This window comes from Pyxicephalus adspersus, chromosome 9 (assembly GCF_032062135.1).
Source record: "Pyxicephalus adspersus chromosome 9, UCB_Pads_2.0, whole genome shotgun sequence".
Taxonomy (NCBI): Eukaryota; Metazoa; Chordata; class Amphibia; order Anura; family Pyxicephalidae; genus Pyxicephalus; species Pyxicephalus adspersus.
The window spans coordinates 38,380,304-38,398,450 of record NC_092866.1 but is presented as its reverse complement, the minus strand read 5'-3'; the positions used below and the strand labels follow the sequence as shown (position 1 = coordinate 38,398,450).

Below are 18,147 nucleotides of genomic sequence, written 5' to 3'. Positions count from 1 at the left end.
GACAAACCTACAGTCCTATCTCGTATGTAACCCAAGGACTACTGTACCTGTATCCAAGAAATGTGTAGAATAAAATGATAGGAAGATTGGTACTATATCTTGGTACCCAGCCGTGCTAATATCCGAGTCTACCGTATCAATGGAGAGCAAAGCGGTAACTTAAGATCCTTTGGTATGGGTTGGGCAAATTAAACAGTTTTGTAGTTACAATGATGATGATAGTATCTATCATCTATATGTAGTAAGTTATGATAGATAGATAGATAGATAGATAGATAGATAGATAGATAGACTAATATTTTAGTGATTTTTTATTTTTTACTGGGTTGACCTTTGCTGTATAAATGCCAGTTATCCAGAACATACATTTTTATATTTAAAATAATTAAAATTTGGATTACTTTTAATTTGCAAGTAGGAATAAATATGAAATCAAATGTGGAAAAACCTGGATCCATCGTTGATATTTGCTGCCCCCTGGAGTAATCCACAAAAAATGTATTAACTAGTCATGGTTTTCCTTTGGATTTGCAGTCATTGGTGTTAACGATTTTTTGCCCAATCGATCGTTCGTCGTTCGATTGGAACGATAAAAATTGGAAGTGTGTACGCACCTTAAGTTTTATTATTCTTTGAATACAAAAGGCTTTAAAACAATGATAGGCTTATGTTACAAATTGACATGATAGAAGACTCTATTCACACTATATAGGTAAGTAGTAGATTTTACAGACTTGCGTAAAGCTCTTGAGACAAAGAACAGGTTCTTATCCCGACGCGTTTCGCCCAATTAGGCTTTCTCAGGGGATATAGAGACCCTGGGGCTGTAATATTATTAAATAGGCATTATCATTTGCAAAATAAAAAACAAATAATTTGTGAAAAATGCAGTATTAGCGTTATAATTCCTAAGCAAGGATAACCTTGAAAAATTCAACCTATCATCTTACATCCGCTCACCTGAAGAAAAAGAATTATTAAAACTGGGGCTAACCTTTTGTCCATCTGCTAAGCTGGACAAATTTGAAGTAGTCAAAGATCTACAGCTTTTCATCAGAAATCTTACACTCAAATTAATGTATGACAAAACCTCTATTAATAACCAGTTTGAACTACCCCAAGAATTTAGCCAATTTAACATTCAAGACTTTAGAAAATTGAAAACATTATACCAATTAGCATCAGAGAATGAAGATGTAGATTCCATTGGGGATAACATAGACTATATAACACAAGAAGTTCTAACCAACTATCCCCTTAAGAAAACCTATATCAACGTTTTTCCCTTCACCTTCTACATATTCACACCTTCATACCTTTTTAAGCCTTGTTACTCATGGGATCTCAAAATTAGGTGCATCTCAATCATCCATAACTGTCAATCTCTCACCCCAACAACGTAAGGCACTGGAAAACCTCACAAATAACAAAACAATTATCATTAAGCCTGCTGACAAAGGGAGGAACATAGTGGTTCCAAACAAAAATCACTATGAATCCATCTGTCTAAAAGTTCTGACTAATCAGGAATGGTACAAAACCATTCCAGATACCACTATCAAAAAATTTCAGACGGAATTCCATTCCATCATTAGTCAAGCTTTTCAATCAGGCACCATTGACATTAAAATGAAGGAATATCTTACTATAAAGTTTCCCAGAACACCGACATTTTATGCACTTCCCAAGGTCCACAAGGATCTAAGCAACCCATTAGGCCGCCCAATCAAAAGGTGGTAGACGCATATTTAGGACCTGTTGTCACCACTTTTCCCTCATATCTTATAGGGATACTCTAGAACTCTAGAAGAGTCTTACCTCTCTATTAAGTGTTCCCCCGGATGCCACTCTGGTAACAATAGACGTAGAGGCCCTTTATTGTATCATCCTCCACAAAAAGGGCCTGGAAATAATAGAAAGGGCCCTAGACAATTTCTACCCTATGAACACTTCGTTTAACACCTTTATCATTGGTTTACCTAAGTACATCCTCACCAGAAGCATATTCATGTTTAAAAATCAATGCTACCTCCAGGTACAGGGGGTAGCAATGGGAACACATTGTGCCCCATCCTATGCAAAGATTTTTCTTTGTTACTGGGAAAACAATCTGTTCTCAATTCCTCTAATCTCTATTGTTTTTTGAAACAATACAACCAATAACTAAAATCTTAAATTCACTATGGTTCACCATCCTAGACAAATTCCATTTTTGGATACTTATATTTGCCTCGCTGAAAAAATACTGCAGGAAATACCATCCTACATGAGAAGTGCACAACCCCTACCTCTCAAGCGCAGTATACCACTATCTCAATATCTGCGATTGAGATGCAATTGCTCTGATCTGATGGATTTAAAAAAAAATCCAAAGCTTTGAGAGATAGATTACTCATAGGAAGGTATGGTCGAAAACTCTTAAAGAAAGCTTATCAAAAAGCACTTAGGTCGGATAGACAGAATCTTTTATGACAACACAGGCACACCACACCTGATAACTTAGTTACCGGTAGATTAATTACTATTTTCAACAATCAACACAAGGAGGTTACCAATATCCTTAAAAAACACTGGCATGTGCTACTTAGTGACTCCTGTACTTCCAAATACTTAAAAGAATATCCCAATATCACGTATCGTAAATCATCATCACTTAGGGAAAAATTAGTCCACAGTCAATTATACTGAGTCTTCTCCTATAATCAATATTGATCCAGGGACCCATAGATGTGGACAATGTCTCCAATGTCTATGGCTAAATGAAGAATCTAGCTTCATTCTGCCCAATAACTAAATACATAGGATTAGGCAATTTATTACCTGTTTATCAACAGAGATTATTTACTTAATCTCCTGTAAGTGCGGACGATTCTACGTGGGGAAAACTAAGAGAATGCTTAGGAAACAAACATTTGTATTTAAAAAACTCAGGTAAAATGACTACACAAGTATGCCATAATGTGGGGTTGACCAACAATGTTGACAATAGGGTAATTTCCTTTTCAGTGTTGGAGCAATATTCCTCAAGTATTAGAAGTGGTGATATCAATAAGATCCTCCTAAAAATGGAAACTAAATAGATCACCAATTGGGAGCAACATACCCTCCTGGATTAAATGACATAATTTAATTCAAATCATTCTTATAACTCTATTAATCTCATTCATAGTTCTCCAACATCCTATATATTTTAAAAGGATTCATATGCATGCTTAGTAAACCTACTCTATTAATTACACTATAAGGAACTAAGTTACCATTATTGGTTATGTTTCGACTCCCCTTTTGGGATCTATGCTCTACGAGGGACGGGGCAACCCACACTTATATGTGAGTCATTGATGGTGATGACTTTACTGTCTTTCGCCAATCTCCCTCTCCCTCGTTAGGACTCTGTAAAATATACAGGGTCCTGGGCCCACCCTTTGGATGAGGCACCCCTGGGAGAATCAATGTTTCTCTAGGGGAAGTTCCTCGTCCGTTCTATTTGAGTGGCTGAGGGCATAGAGACGGGGAGCATATATAATGTGAATTATATTGTACCGATTGTAAATCAAAGAATAGAAACTGTTCTGTTTTATATACATGATTGCTAGAAACATGAGTTGAATTGTGCCAAATTGTCCTATGTAGGAATATGGGATGCAATCATATTATCTGTATATGAAATACTGGGTCTTATCATTTGAGGACTGTTAGATTAAAGTATAGAATCTACCCTATAAACATACAAGGTTGCAGGAAACATATGTGAAATTTTACACTATAAATTACCTATATGAATGTTGGATGAATTCATCTATATTTATGCATTACTATTTATGTGCTGTTATTTACTTAGCTATTGTCGTAGCAACCATGATAGATACTTGGGCTTATCCACCATACTATTTAACTTACATATTTCTATCTAAACTATTGCACTCTATCTATTGGGAAGATAATATTACAACATTACTACACTATTCTAATATCCTCCCCCTTCTTTATATAATAAAATCTCTACTTACTATAGAGTAACTATAACTAAAATACCACATATATCTATCTATACCATAGTCATAAAGATACACTTTAATATGCACTAAAAATAAGAATTTTATAAATGTTCAGATACATTTACAAGAAGTCTTTACAACACCCAATTAGTAATCTATATTATTTTTATTCTTCCTTTATTAACCCCATTAGAATATAATAATCAACCTACATTGAATCCTCCTCAAAAACGTTGCTATCTGATACTAATTCTATTTAAAAATCACCTCCCTCTGAAGGGCGGAAGTTACCCCCTGTCATTTCAGTCCAGTGGGATTGAATTTTCCTAATTGGCAACCATCTATTTAAGGCTGAGCCTTCGGCGGTGTCGGTCCTTCATTTAGACGGCTGCCACATTCTATTACAGGGAGATTGTCAAGTGAACCTTTTCAGAAATATTTGATATTGAATCACACCTAATTTATCAAATTGTAAGCATATTTTATGGTAATAATTATTATTAAGCTACTCACAACAATTCCTTAAAACTTTTTTTTTTGTCTCATCACAACTTTACTAATCTTTATTGTCATTGTTTTCATTACATTTATCCCATATTAACACTCTCTAAAACAAAAATAATGAATTAACACACTACCAAGTTTTTACTCCAAAGACCAAATTAAGATCATTTTACTTATTCATATATTTTTTTTAATAATATCTCTCTATCTGAGTGCGAAAGTTTCATATATGTAACATAAAAGCCATTCCTCTTCTCTCAGAGCATCCAAATGGCTACGCGATTGTTACATCAATTATATTTGAACTGGCTTGAATCTAACACTATACCATAGTAAGTCCAAGTATTTTTATCATTAGGATAACCTCTGAACATCCTGATTGTTGCAGGGGTCACTGTACCCTTGAGTATATTTTTATATGCACCTAAATGATACTAAAATTGGATGTACATGTACATGGATTTACTGTGGATCATATGTGCGAATTATGACGCTAATACTGCATTTTTTATAAATTATATGTTTTTTTATTTTGCAAATGATAATGTCTATTTTTCTATAGCCAGAGTGGAGAAACAGGCACAGAGTAGATCAGAGGGAATTGGGTCAAGCGGACAGGTGGTAGATGGAGATGATAAGAGAAGAAAGGAGACTTCATACACAGTAAAAGGGCTGATGGAGGCCAGTGCTGATTTACAGGTGGATGGGGTGGATATGGTTGGAGTGGCCCGGTGAGCAGAGACATTGAGGCTGATTCATCAAGCAAAATCGGAAGCTCGCTCACGCATTCGTATTCGCGATCCGAAATTGTACGCCGTCGCGCAATTCAGCAACTGCGGCCGGAGGAGGCAGGCAGACAAAGGGAGCAATGCAGGGTATCAAGGTAGCGGGTGCAAAGTCACAGCACCAGCCTCCATTACTGCTGAGATTAAGTAGCCTCTGCCCCTTTAAAGAGCTCCTCCTCCCTGTGCTCTGTGAGCAAGACAGGAAGTGCTGCATATCCTGTCAGAGAAAAAGAGTGAGGACAGCTTGACAGGGTACACAGGCATGGGATGCAGCTGGATGGTTTAGCAGGGACCGCTGTGGGAACCGACAGGTATTGTGACAGTTCTGGTCAAGGTTATGGATAACTGTCTGCCATTGCCCAGGTCTGGGATGTGGCAAAGGGGGGCAAGAATTTAATAGGTTGACGGTAATATGGTGGTGATCAGAAAGGGGAAATGGCGAATTGTCAAGGAGGGTGAGCTTGCAGAGATTGGAAAATACCAGGTCTAAAGTGTGTCCAGTCATGTGTGTGGAGCCGTTTGTGTCCAAAGGAGGAGGTAAGGGAGAGCAGTTTGGCTGGGGAAGGATCGTTGGGCTCATCCAATGCAACATTAAAGTCACCAAGGATGAGGGTGGGCAGGTCATGGGAATGAATGTGTGGGAGCCAAGATCTGGGCCGGGGCGGTAGACAACAGCAACAATGAGGGGTAGGGGGCGGAAAAGACGGACAGAGTGGACTTCAAAAGAGGTGAAAATGAGAGAGGGCGGGGAGAGGGAGGACTCTGTATGTACAGTAAGGGAAGAGAATGAAAGCCACACCACCCCCCCACTCTTTTGCCAGGACTAGGAGTATGTGTAAAGTGTAGGCCTTCATAGGAGAGAGCAGCAACAGAGACAGAGTCTGAGCCAAGTTTCAGTGAGAGTCAGAAAGTTTAAAGAATTAGAGAAGAGAAGGTTGTGTATAGAGGTAAGTGTAATGTAAACAGATCTGGCATTCCCTAGACTGCCAGAGAAAGGGGGAATAAATTAATGGGTAGGGTGAATGGAACCACCAGGGTTGGGTGTGATGACTCCAGAAAGTAGCAATAGAGAAAAATGGTGCAGGAGCACAGACAGAGAAAGCAGGAGGGAGAAGGAGCAGAGAGACAGTGAGATAACAGACTGGGGAGGAGAGGGAATAGAGCCAGCAAGGAGAGTGCAGGGTGAATAATAAATTTTAACAGATAATTGAGAACCATAAGAGTACATTAAACAATGTGGCAACGTGGTTTACAAACAATCAGCAGCACAGTCAGGGACAAGGGGAAGAATGAAAAAGGGTACCCAAAAAAACAATAGGATCCCTTTACATTGCCAGCCTCTCTCATCAGCATCCCTTCTGTCAGCTGCACCTAAATGGGGGAGGTAAAGTTTGCAATTTGGGCATGATTAACCTCATGCAGATCCACCACCCAGTTCTGTGAAAGGCAATCTTAATGAAAGCAGATTGCTGACCCTACTCCATCTTCCACTGCTACTGCAACTTCCTCCCCTAGCTTCCTTCCAGCTTGTACCACACAAGCCTCTGCTTCCCTTAGTTGGAGGGAGATAACTATATGTACTAGATTGAGCAGGACTTTAACCCTATCTACCTCTAGCAGTGATGAATGGCACAGTTGCAGTTCCAAAAGCAGCAAGCATAGACTAGAAGTGGACCCCTTGCCCCAACATTAACATCCACTCAGTTTTTTCTGTATCATGTATAGCAGCCAGAATTCCATTCCACAGATTTGGAGTGAAAAAAACACCTCCACTTTAAAGTAAGTATCGCATAGCCCCTGGTACTGCAAATTCTGCAATAAAGGAGCAATCCCTTCTTTATACCACTATTTGAATACGAACATGTGCTTGGTATTGTCAGGTCAAAGTCTGCATGACCTTGCTTCCACTTGGTGAATCTATTTGGACTGTGTAGCAACCTGTAAGGGGTCCACCTGTATTTACTGTACTACAAAGTGGAGTTCTTACACCTTGATTGCTTAACCCCGTAACATCCCACACCTCTGCTTCCTCCACATCTTGGTCCTTTTCCAGGGGCACCACCTCTGCATCCACAACTACAACATCTTTTGATTAAAAAAAAGCTTCACAGAGGTGCCATGCTGTGCTTAAACTACTCTGCCTAGGTGACTGCAGCCACAAAGGAGATGAGCTGCTATGGGCTCTGCAGGACTAAGCTGACACATTGATGACCCTACACAATCTCCAACCAGGCAAAGTTGAGTGGTAATGGACCTAACTTCTTTGCAGCCTTTTGTTTTGAACATCTGATGCACATACATTGCCTGGTTCAAATGGCCAACCTAATAGTTCATTGTTTCCCAACCAACTATCCAGGCATACAGGGATTAATACTTACCCAGGTGCTACTTACTTGGTAGATGTACAAAACAAACTACCATACCTGAAAACAGGCTAATTTGTTACATCTCTAGGATATAACCTATAGGATTTCAACCTTTATATGCTGTGGCAATGGAAAGCTGTCATGAACCTTATAAGAGAACATACTGTATGTGCATCAGATGCTCAGGGTAGCTTGTGTACCTTACTAATGAGAACTAGTCACAAATTCAAGATGTCTGTGTCATTTAACACTGATGAAGCAACAAAACTTGTTAGTCATGATCAGGAACTCATCAGTGACCCAATGTCTAGTATCTGCATGCTGGAACTAGGCTCAGAGAGCTGCAGTTGCAAGAGAAGAAGGAAGGCTTTCCATTTTCCCTAAAGTCAATGATAACTGGACAGTGCCAAACAATACAGGTGAAGTAGCTTTGGCCAAGAAAGGGAGGAACTCTCTGGTTCATGTTTCCATCCATGGCATATAGGTGGAAGATGAGTGTGTTGGTTCAGAAGGCAGACACGGGATAATGGGAGCAGCCAGAGGAAACAGTTGTGTTGCCTGACCAACAAAAATTTGTGTCCTATGGGGTGAATAGTCTGAGTGACATGAGTCCTTCATGTTGCTTTGCTCACAAAACCACATGGTCATTGCACAGAGTGGTAGTGCATTTTTTTTCCAGGAAACTAAGAGACCGATCCACAATTAGCACCCACAGGAGTAACTGGGTCATCATGGTCAGCTCCATCTTGGATACCTTTAATTTTTGTAGTGCAAACTTAATAACCTACTGGGTGTCCAGCAATCCAATCTCTCAAAGCTTCCTTTTCCTCTTGTATCTTATGAAAAAGTTCTGAAGTAAAAGAAGAAATGGAAGAAAAAAAAAAAAAAAAAGGTTGAAGAAAAAAAGGCTTTTTATGGGACGCTAATCGTTTAACAGATACAAATTGGCTATATTAGTTTAAAGTTTAGTGTATATAACAAATTGTTCACATAAAATAAAATCGAGTGTACATTGTTATCCTATAGACAACTTAATATTTTTATCTAAGCCTGTGGTTTTGTTGTTACTTAACCAATCTTGAGTATGAAAGCATTACAAACATCTCCTTTCTGACGCGTTTCGCCCACTTGGGCTTCCTCAGAGGATTTAAAGAGATGCGTTTAAAGAAAAGACAAACTGAGAGAAAAAAAGAATAACAAGTGTTCAAAATAATCAAGACTAAATACTAGTACATATTATTAGCAACATTGTTCCAAGATAAAATAAAGACTTTTTTTTATTACTTCAGTTTTGCAGCTAACATAGTATAGCAGTAATACCAATTACAGACATGCTTTGCACTCCTATTCATTCTCAATTGCCTAGGTGATTGAAAATTGGGGGGCTGTGCTGCACCCTTTTTTTTTTTTAAAAAAAAGGGTGTTGCACCTAAAAATAAAAAAAAAACAGAAAAAAACAAAACAAAAAACAGAATTTTCACCTTACATAAAATAAAAGGGTTGTCTACCCTTTTATGTAAAGTGGAAATTCTGAGTGTAGGTACGCTTTAAGCCTGAAATGTAAGTCACCTTTTATATTAAATAACTAGCTGATTACCCGGCGTTGACCGGGTTTTTTTTTTATTGCAATCCTATATTATACAGGAAAAGGAATGAAATAAATCTTTCAAAAGTATAAGTACAATATAAAATTTAAATAAATGAACCTAAGTTTATGGCAAATTGATGGCATTGTGCTCATCAAACATCCTTTGTAACTTTAAGACAACCTAAAATTTTGTTCCTGAGATGAAGATGCACCTCTTGTCAAGTTTCTATTAGTTTGTTTTCAATAAAATATAGTTGTGGAAATTTTGGTGGTTGATCTGGCAGCGGAGGTAACGATCCCGCTTTGTGGTAAATTTGCCCTTGCACCGTGAATGTGGATGGAAATCCAGGCTGTTGAACAACTGATGTGGCACTAAATATTGTCTTTTGGAAACATAAGTTGTATTTACTGATGTTATTAAGAAAATGCTTTGATTACTTGAGGTATTTGTGTAATTCCAAAGTTCTTATGGTCGTGTTTCCAGTTGGCAGAGTTTGACTTTCCCTTGTTTGCAGAAAATACCAGGAGACTCAGATTTAAACTTTTTGGCTTAACAGTAACTACAAACCATTTCCATTTTTCTGATGGTAACACTTGCATGATGCGAGTAGTCTTTATGTGAATCATAGTGGAATCCTTCCAATGCTAAGCTAAAATGTTGTGCAGTCCGTGATCGTCTGGCTCTTTCCCTCATTTTGTGTACTCGGGTCCCACACTGTTGTACTGTCTCTGAAGCTCTAGATGTAGTACCTCTTTCTCTCATTTCATGTACTCGGGTCTCACGCTGTTGTACTGTCTCTGAAGCTCTAGATGTAGTAGCTTTATCACTGTTATCCTGTACTCGGGTCTCATGCTGTTGTACTGTCTCTGAAGCTCTAGTGTAGTAGCTCTTTCTCTCATTTCCTGTAGTCGGGTCTTACGCTGTTGTACTGTCTCTGAAGCTTTGTATGTAGTAGCTCTCTTGTGCAGCGTGGCAAGTCTTCTATTCCTGTCATCGGGATTTTCTTGTCTATGGTGTTGTTTCATTTTTTTTGCCTTTGATTGCACTCGGCCAATTGCCTTACGTTTTCTCGAAGGCATTATTACAGGCCTGAAATTTGTTAAAGAGTCTAAAAAAAAGTATGTAAGCAAAAGGCACACCGTCACTGAACAATACATACACACAAACATGCAAATGTACCGCTGACATATACCACAGTGCTGTACAAACTTTAGCGGTAGTCATATGTCTAGCAAGTCTGGTTGAAATGTCATCATGGGTTTCCTGGTAATCACATACACGCATCTATATATATAACACATATATAGAAACATATATCTAAATATAGCTCTGACATATAGCACAGCACTGTACAAAGATCAGCAGTGCACTCACATGAGTCTGAGTCATATGTTCAGCAAGTTTGGTTTAAATGTCTTGATGCGTTTTCGAGTGATGGTGGAACATAAAAAGTTTGGTTGAAATGTCTTCATGCATTTCCTAGTAATCACCAAATATAGCTCTGACATATAGCACAGCGCTGCACAAAGATCAGCAGTGCACTCATATGAGTCTGAGTCATATGTCCAGCAAGTTTGGTTGAAATGCATTGATGCGTTTTCGAGTGATAGTGGAACATAGCAAGTTTGGTTGAAATGCCTCCATGCATTTCCTAGTGATGACATATACATACATCCAAATATAGCTCTGACATATAGCACAGCGCTGTACAAAGATGACTGGTGCACTCACATAAGTCTCAATCATATGTATGGCAAGTTTGGTTGAAATGTCTCCATGCATTTTTGAGTGATGGTGGAACATACATACACACATACATACATACAAACAGTTTTATATATATAGACTAGCTGATTACCCAGCGTTGCAGGGGTATTTATTTATTGCAATCTTTTATTATACAGGAAAAGGAATCAAATAAAGCTATAGTGATTTTCTTGTCTATGATTGCACTCAGGCAATTGCCTTATGTTTTCTCGAAGGCATTATTACAGGCCAGAAATTTGTAAAAGAGTCTAAAAAAAGTATGTAAAAATATAAGCAAAAGGCACACTGTCACTGAGCAATACATACACACATACCTCTGACTTATACCACAGCGCTGTACAAAGATTTTATATAGCTCTGACATATACCATAGTGCTGTACAACACTGAGCTAGACCCATCAGTCTCTGTACAAAGAAGCAGATATTTTAATGTCCCCCCACAGTCACACACTATTATTTTACATTTATATAGCTCTGATATATACCATAGTATACACTAAAGTTTAAACTAATAAAGCTAATTTTTACCTGGTAAAAGATTAGTTTCTTTTTTTCATTATTCTATCTCTTCTTTTTCTTCACCACTTTTTCATAAGATACATTTTGTATATTTAGGGCTTGGCACGTGACCGTATTTTCCGGTTCCTGATACTGTCTGTCTCTTATGGTACCCTCTAGCATTTGGAATTCCTTTAGCATTCCTTCCTCTAGCATTCTCCTCAGCCTCCCTCTCTAACTACCACCCAAAAACAAAAAAGTTAACTAGAGGAGCTAAAGCTCTACTCTTTTAGGAAGACCTTTCAAATTTCTTCACTCTTTGCTTACAAAATCATTGTACCCCAACAAGGGCCTTTTTGCCTCTGCTATGAGATCCAACTATTTTAACAATTTTTTATGAAGACCCTGTAACAAGGTGGTATTTGTGGGACTACAAGTGTGAAGAAGGGAACGAACGACACAAAACACTCTGATTAATTAAAAGTTAGTACTTATCTTTATTGGATGCGTACAATGGTCCAAAACAGCAACAGTTCCATCAGCAAGATTACACGACTTGGTTTACCCCAGGGAGTGCCCATTTCCATATCATCTAACTGGGAAGAGTCAGGCAGGGAGAAGCTGGCATTTCTTTATGCGTATCCTGAAAATGTCAGCGTCAGCACTCAATTCTAAGTGGAGTTAACAATTATACACTGATCTCAACCAATCAACTCGTTACATGACCATTGCTAGCTTATTTTAACCAAACTTCCTTGTTTCATTATAATATGAAAAAAAGCAACTGTTAGTATTTTATATATTACCTGTTGCTTTCTTTCTCATGACCCATCGGGGGAACCATAACAGCCATACCTTTCTTCTTATCAGGTCACTCCCACCCCAACCTAGTGTGGAAGGAGGACACAAGATGTTCACAAGGGCACAGACCAGACAGTTTACACAAATCCGCCGCCGGGGTAAATGGGGAACATTCCCTCTCCTCCGTATGCATTGTGGAGGAGAGGGAATTCACTTCAGGGAGCCACAGCAAGAGGAGGCTCAAGAGCTGCATGTGGCTCCGGCTCTGGTAGTTTGTTCCAGCCTAATTCCGGCCGGCAACCCGCGGCTCCGGAGCTGCGGGTTGCCGGCCAGCATTAGGCCGGATCAGCCAGGGGGCGTTAGGTCAGAACAAACTACTGGCTAGGCCGTATCTGGCCTAAAGACCAGAGTTTGCCGACCTCTGGTCTACACTATGCACAAATATTTGCATCTTCTAAAGTTCCTCTTTAAAATTTACAACAGATGCACTAAAATCCTTGCTCATTTCTAATCCCTATCTTTTGAAATACATTTGTGGCAGCCTGCCAGCCTTCTTATGTAAACAGACACCAGATGTTTCATAACTGTTAAAAAACAGAGATTATTAGGAAACAAGACCCAATAAATGTAAATACATGTATTTGATGCGCAGCACTAGGAGCCAATCAAGTGTGCTGCGTGCACATGTGGAAACAAGGCAGAAGACAGAAAGAAGAATAAGCTGGAGTGTAAACTACAGAGAAGTGACCTAACAGTTCAGTAGATTCATCAACATAAATCCAGATTATTGATAAATGAATTTTGGAGAAATGATAGATAACTATATCTGATTATTAATACAGATTTTTTTTTTTTTGCTGCAGGCAGGGAGTTACAATCATGTTTTTATGTCTCCTCCACTGTGCATACATCTGGACCATGGAAGGGGCAATATTGTCCTACAGTTTACTCCCTATGTCATGTAAGTGAACAGCAGGATGGGGCCAGGAGCAGCAGGGGAAGCCAAAAGACAAGCTTCTAACATCTGTTATTTTACCCTGAAAGATTTATATATAAATAAATATAGAAAGAGGAATTATTTTTTTACATATTTACAAATATCTTAAAAGGTTTAGTGACATAAAAACTAATAATATAAATTGCCTCCTAATCCTTAATAGGCAAATTGGTTGGACAAATGCTAACTCAAACCTTCATTAGTTAGCAAACAAGCCCATCTATTTGGATCCCTATGAATAATTTATTGAGGGGAACTCTTGTGGCAGCCTTAAGTTTTTGTGTGACTCACAGGAAGTATGACAGCTAAATATTATTTTTGTTTGTGTTATTGTTGCTACAGAAATAGCTGTGTTTTACAGAAGTATAGTTAAATCATATTTTAGGTTTAAAGCTGGGCTGTAGGAGGTGATCTATAACATAAATGTCATTAAATACAGGTACATTTTTTTATATTTGGACAAATAGGGGGCCATCTGACATCTGAATTGAAGTCACTATATTTAATCTTGTAGCCAACTAAATAGGAATGGCATATGAATATGAACCCCTATGTACAGCCAGCAAGTGGAGTTCTAGGTTTTTTTTACACGTTTACTAGGCTATTGTTATTTGCTTTGTTAAAAATAAATGTTCACAAAGCTCTACCCTAATTGGGCACACTTAACTGTATACAGGGAATCACTCTTTATCTTATCTCTCTATATAAAGCTCCATACAGACTGGACCGCACCCTGCTGCGCGCTCTCCCCTTCCCTTTCATTAGGATCGGTCATCGTCCATGGATCCGCCAGGACGGTCGTCGGACGATGGACGACGACCGACTGTACACACGGCAGATTTTCGCCCGATAATTGGCCGATACCGAGATCCGCCGGTCCGGTCGTTCGTTTCCAACAACTTTCCTCGTTCGTCGGCGTCGTTGGTTACTTTTTTACGAACGATTTTTTGCCCAATCGATCGTTCTCCGTTCGTTTTGAACGATAAAAATTTTAAGTGTGTACGCACCTTTAATGAGTGCAAATCCCTGGAATCAGATTTAGGAAGCAAAATTATGAACCACAGGAACAATGAATTTGCATTGTGATAGAACCACCTAAGTTTGGTCTTAAATGATATATTTTTTTTAGATTTTGCTAACTGCACCAAATATTGTGCATGCTGCATTTTGTACCCAATTTAACCACTTGTATAATTGCTCTCTTCTGTTCTATCTTTAAACTTTTTTTACTACAGTAACACAACATTTTCTGAGTTTGCCAGTTTTCATCATGCAGTCAGCATTGTTGACTCAATGTTTCACTTACACAGTCAGTAAAAATAAAACAAATATATACTGTATCTATAGAAATTGTTTGTTGTATGTGTAAATTATTTGTATAAATGTGACTAGAGGAGAATTCTGATCATTGTGAGCTTTTCTTTAAACCACAAAATTTCAGTGGCAGTGGCAAGGCCTGTGTAGCTGATGTGCATTCATGTCTATGAGAATGCAAAACCTGCTGAATATGTTAAATTAGGTTCAGAAGTAGGTCAATGGCAGGTCATATGCAATTTTTAATAAATTCTGGATAATCTCAAAAACATCCTAAGCTGATATCAGACTGATGCCCTTGACACAAGCCTAAAGACACTTCAACACAGGTCCTAATTTTACACTGAAGAACCTCATCCTCTGTCCCTGTACACACAAACCCACAGGAATACCATATTACAATACCCTATGCCTTTAGAAGATGATTATTAAAATTTAATTATTATAGTGCTGGTGTTGGAATAAGCTTACTTTTGTCAATTGATCAGACATTTTTTCTAACATTGAAAATAGTGTAATTATGCAAATTATGGAAAAGTAGGAACAGCCAGCAGCATCAATCATATCAGGATGTATCTGATCCATATTAAGAAGTAGATTTTTTTATGCATATAATGTTACATCTTTTCAACATAACAAGGAAATGTCAGAAAAAGAAGAGTGATGTTATTGAAGATGAGTTCAAAAACTGAAAAGTTGTCTGGTGCTAAGGGTAAATTCTAGGCGGGCAACTCAGCATCTGCCCTGCCCTGAGCCATTTAGTTTGTCAGAAGTTTAGAAAAGGGTAAGAAAGTTGCTCAGAAATATCTGATTTAGAGTGTTTATATCACCACAAAGTATACAGTATCAGAAATGGCTAAATTGTAATGGTCCAAGTATTCCAAACATTTTGTTCTAATGCAAAAATGGAATGCAGTGACCCATTGACTTTCAACCACTTGATTCTCACTTTTGACTTCCTGATCCAGGATTTCTGAGTTTTTAGACATGGAGTTATCACACTTTTATGAACTTTGGTTTGTGTATGGTGTATCTAATTTGGTTTTATTGTTGTCTGTGTCCATAGTGGTGATCCTGGTGTTGATTGTCACAGGAACAAAAAGTAATAAGAAATCCCAAATGTTATAGTTGTCACCAGAATGGGAAAGGAAGTTATTTGGGATACCAATTTTGTGAATTTCACCCATCTTGTTGGAATCTCTTCTCATTTCCTGATGTGTGTCCAGGCCCCCCACTGTACCTGCTCACTTTTTTACTGAACACTATTTACCTTGTGCATCTGAATGCCACTGCACCATTTCTCCCCTTACCACCACAGTAACTGCACACTTTTGCAAAAACCTCTAGTTTCTCCTCACACGTGTCCACAAACATCCAAACATTTCCTCATTAACTCCAAGTCTACTTGTGCTTTTCTGTATTGCTTATCAGTGTACCTACACACCTTTCCACAGAAAACCACTGCAACAGTGCTCTCCTTTACTAACTGACATGCCTGGACTGACACTGTACTCATGTACTTATCCACCAACTCAAAGTACTGCACAGATTTCCACTGACTACCAATGAAGAATTTCCACCACTTTTCAGAAGCAGCTGCAATTTACATATTTTCTTACCAAGTTTGCTCCACATTCTAACCACTATGGATTTATAGTTGTATGAATAGATGTTTTATTTTGTTCAATCAAATTAATGAGCATGCTTTTGTTAGTTTAAAAAATTAAAATAAACAGAAATTATCAAGAGACATAGATTGTTAGGTTGTTAAAGACTTTATGTTTCGTTAACATTTAACCATTTCTAGTTTGTGATATATAGTCTACAAAACAAAGCTAACTCATAGAACACAATTTCAGCAATCTTCCTTGATTTCCTATTAACTACCAGAGAGGAAGTGGTAAGCAGGGAAGGCAACCAGAATAAACTCAATATTACCTTCTACTGTAGAGTTTGGCAATCATATTTTATCCTAATCATCAAAAACTGCACAATACAGTTTTCATACTTTCCATATGCAGCCTGTGTGTTTCAGATGTGAACGTACACAGACTAACAGTGCTGCACAATGTCTAATAGATACATAATTCACTTACATTCCTGTCTTCTTAGTGGAATACATATTAGAGGGCTGAACCATGTCAACACCTGTGTTGGGTGGATCTTTCTTAACACAATGATTTACAATGTTTAAGAATATACTTAACCTAAACCTTCCTTACCCATGTGACCAGTGCTCCATCCATTAGGCGTTCAATGGTTTTCCCCTCACGGTTGTCCATAGTTTCCATGATAAATGATGGCTATCGCAGATTGTCCTACTTCCATACACGGACCTATTTCCTATCCACGCATTTGCTACAGTCCAACATTCCGCCCTCTTGTTCTCACCCTGCTTGTTCTGTTAAATCTACTTAGAACTAGCTTACTCTATCACAGGCTGTGGTTTTTGCATGTACATTAGTTCCTCTCTCATCACCTTGTCCCCTCCTTCTTCTTACCACACAAGCACTGATACAGGAAGCCTCCCATTGCGCAGTCTCCGTCAGCCAAATTTCACCCAGAAATGTCCCTTTCAGAACAAAAAAAAAGTTCACTTTTGTACTACACACACATCTATGATATTTTATTTAGCCATTCAATATACTTTGCTTTCTGAGCGAGAATATATCTGTCTGTTATTATTGTTGACTGTATACTGTAACAATTTATTAAAGTATATATTCAGGATAATATACCAGATGTTTAATAACCCTATGTATATTCAGTATATTCATGCAAAATGTTGCATCCACCTTCTAAAAAACTTTATTTCTTTAAAAGGGTGCAAAAACTCTCCAGTGCGGGGGTGGTTAGGTATACTATTACTTCTGATTCATGTGCAAAAATAAATGGTAAGGAACCAAAAAAACATGCAATCAAAGCAATCTTCCCATATGTATGACAGTTATTTGACTTCTCTGCTATGCAGAGACTAGGCCCAGTCAATGAGTTTGTTTATTCTTGGTGTAAGTAGATAACAAAGGTATAGACATGGCTAATCTAACACAAATTACAACTAGATTTGTACCTACAAGATACCTGCAACCAACAGATACCATATATAAGATGCCAACTCCTCAATGTCATACAGAAAGGTACAAAAACTGTGGGATCTTTTTAGGCACCAAATAAAATACAGTTGACAACTAAAAATCTGACCATTGATATTCCGTTTCCTTCAGTTTTCAGGCTTGAATTTCAGATCGCATTTTCAATACAGGGACTGCAGTACACTGTTTGGACACTAATGTTTTGATGGCGCTGCTCTGCAGAAACAGCTGTTAGGTCTTGCTTGCTACACTAAATACACGTTGAGACGTCCTGCTGCCTGCTCCCTGGAACTGTGCCAGGGAGCAGGCACGGCACTGCGAGAGGAAGGCTGGCCTGTGTACGGAGGTAAGTATAACTTTCAAAAATCCGGCACTCCTCAGGTCGCAAGGTTACCTGATATTTGAATGTCAACTGTACTATCACATCAGCATAAA

General features: G+C 38.3%; 1 protein-coding gene across 1 annotated transcript in view; it reads right to left on the bottom strand.

Moving 5' to 3' along the window:
• Positions 1-17,512, bottom strand: part of LOC140337701 (uncharacterized) — a gene marked incomplete in the record, with an annotated part of 58,574 nt that extends 41,062 nt beyond the window's left edge. Inside the window, 1 exon segment of the mRNA XM_072421502.1 lies at positions 16,843-17,512. Coding sequence (XP_072277603.1) covers positions 16,843-16,911 — 69 coding nt within the window.
• Positions 17,513-18,147: the final 635 nt, after the last annotated feature.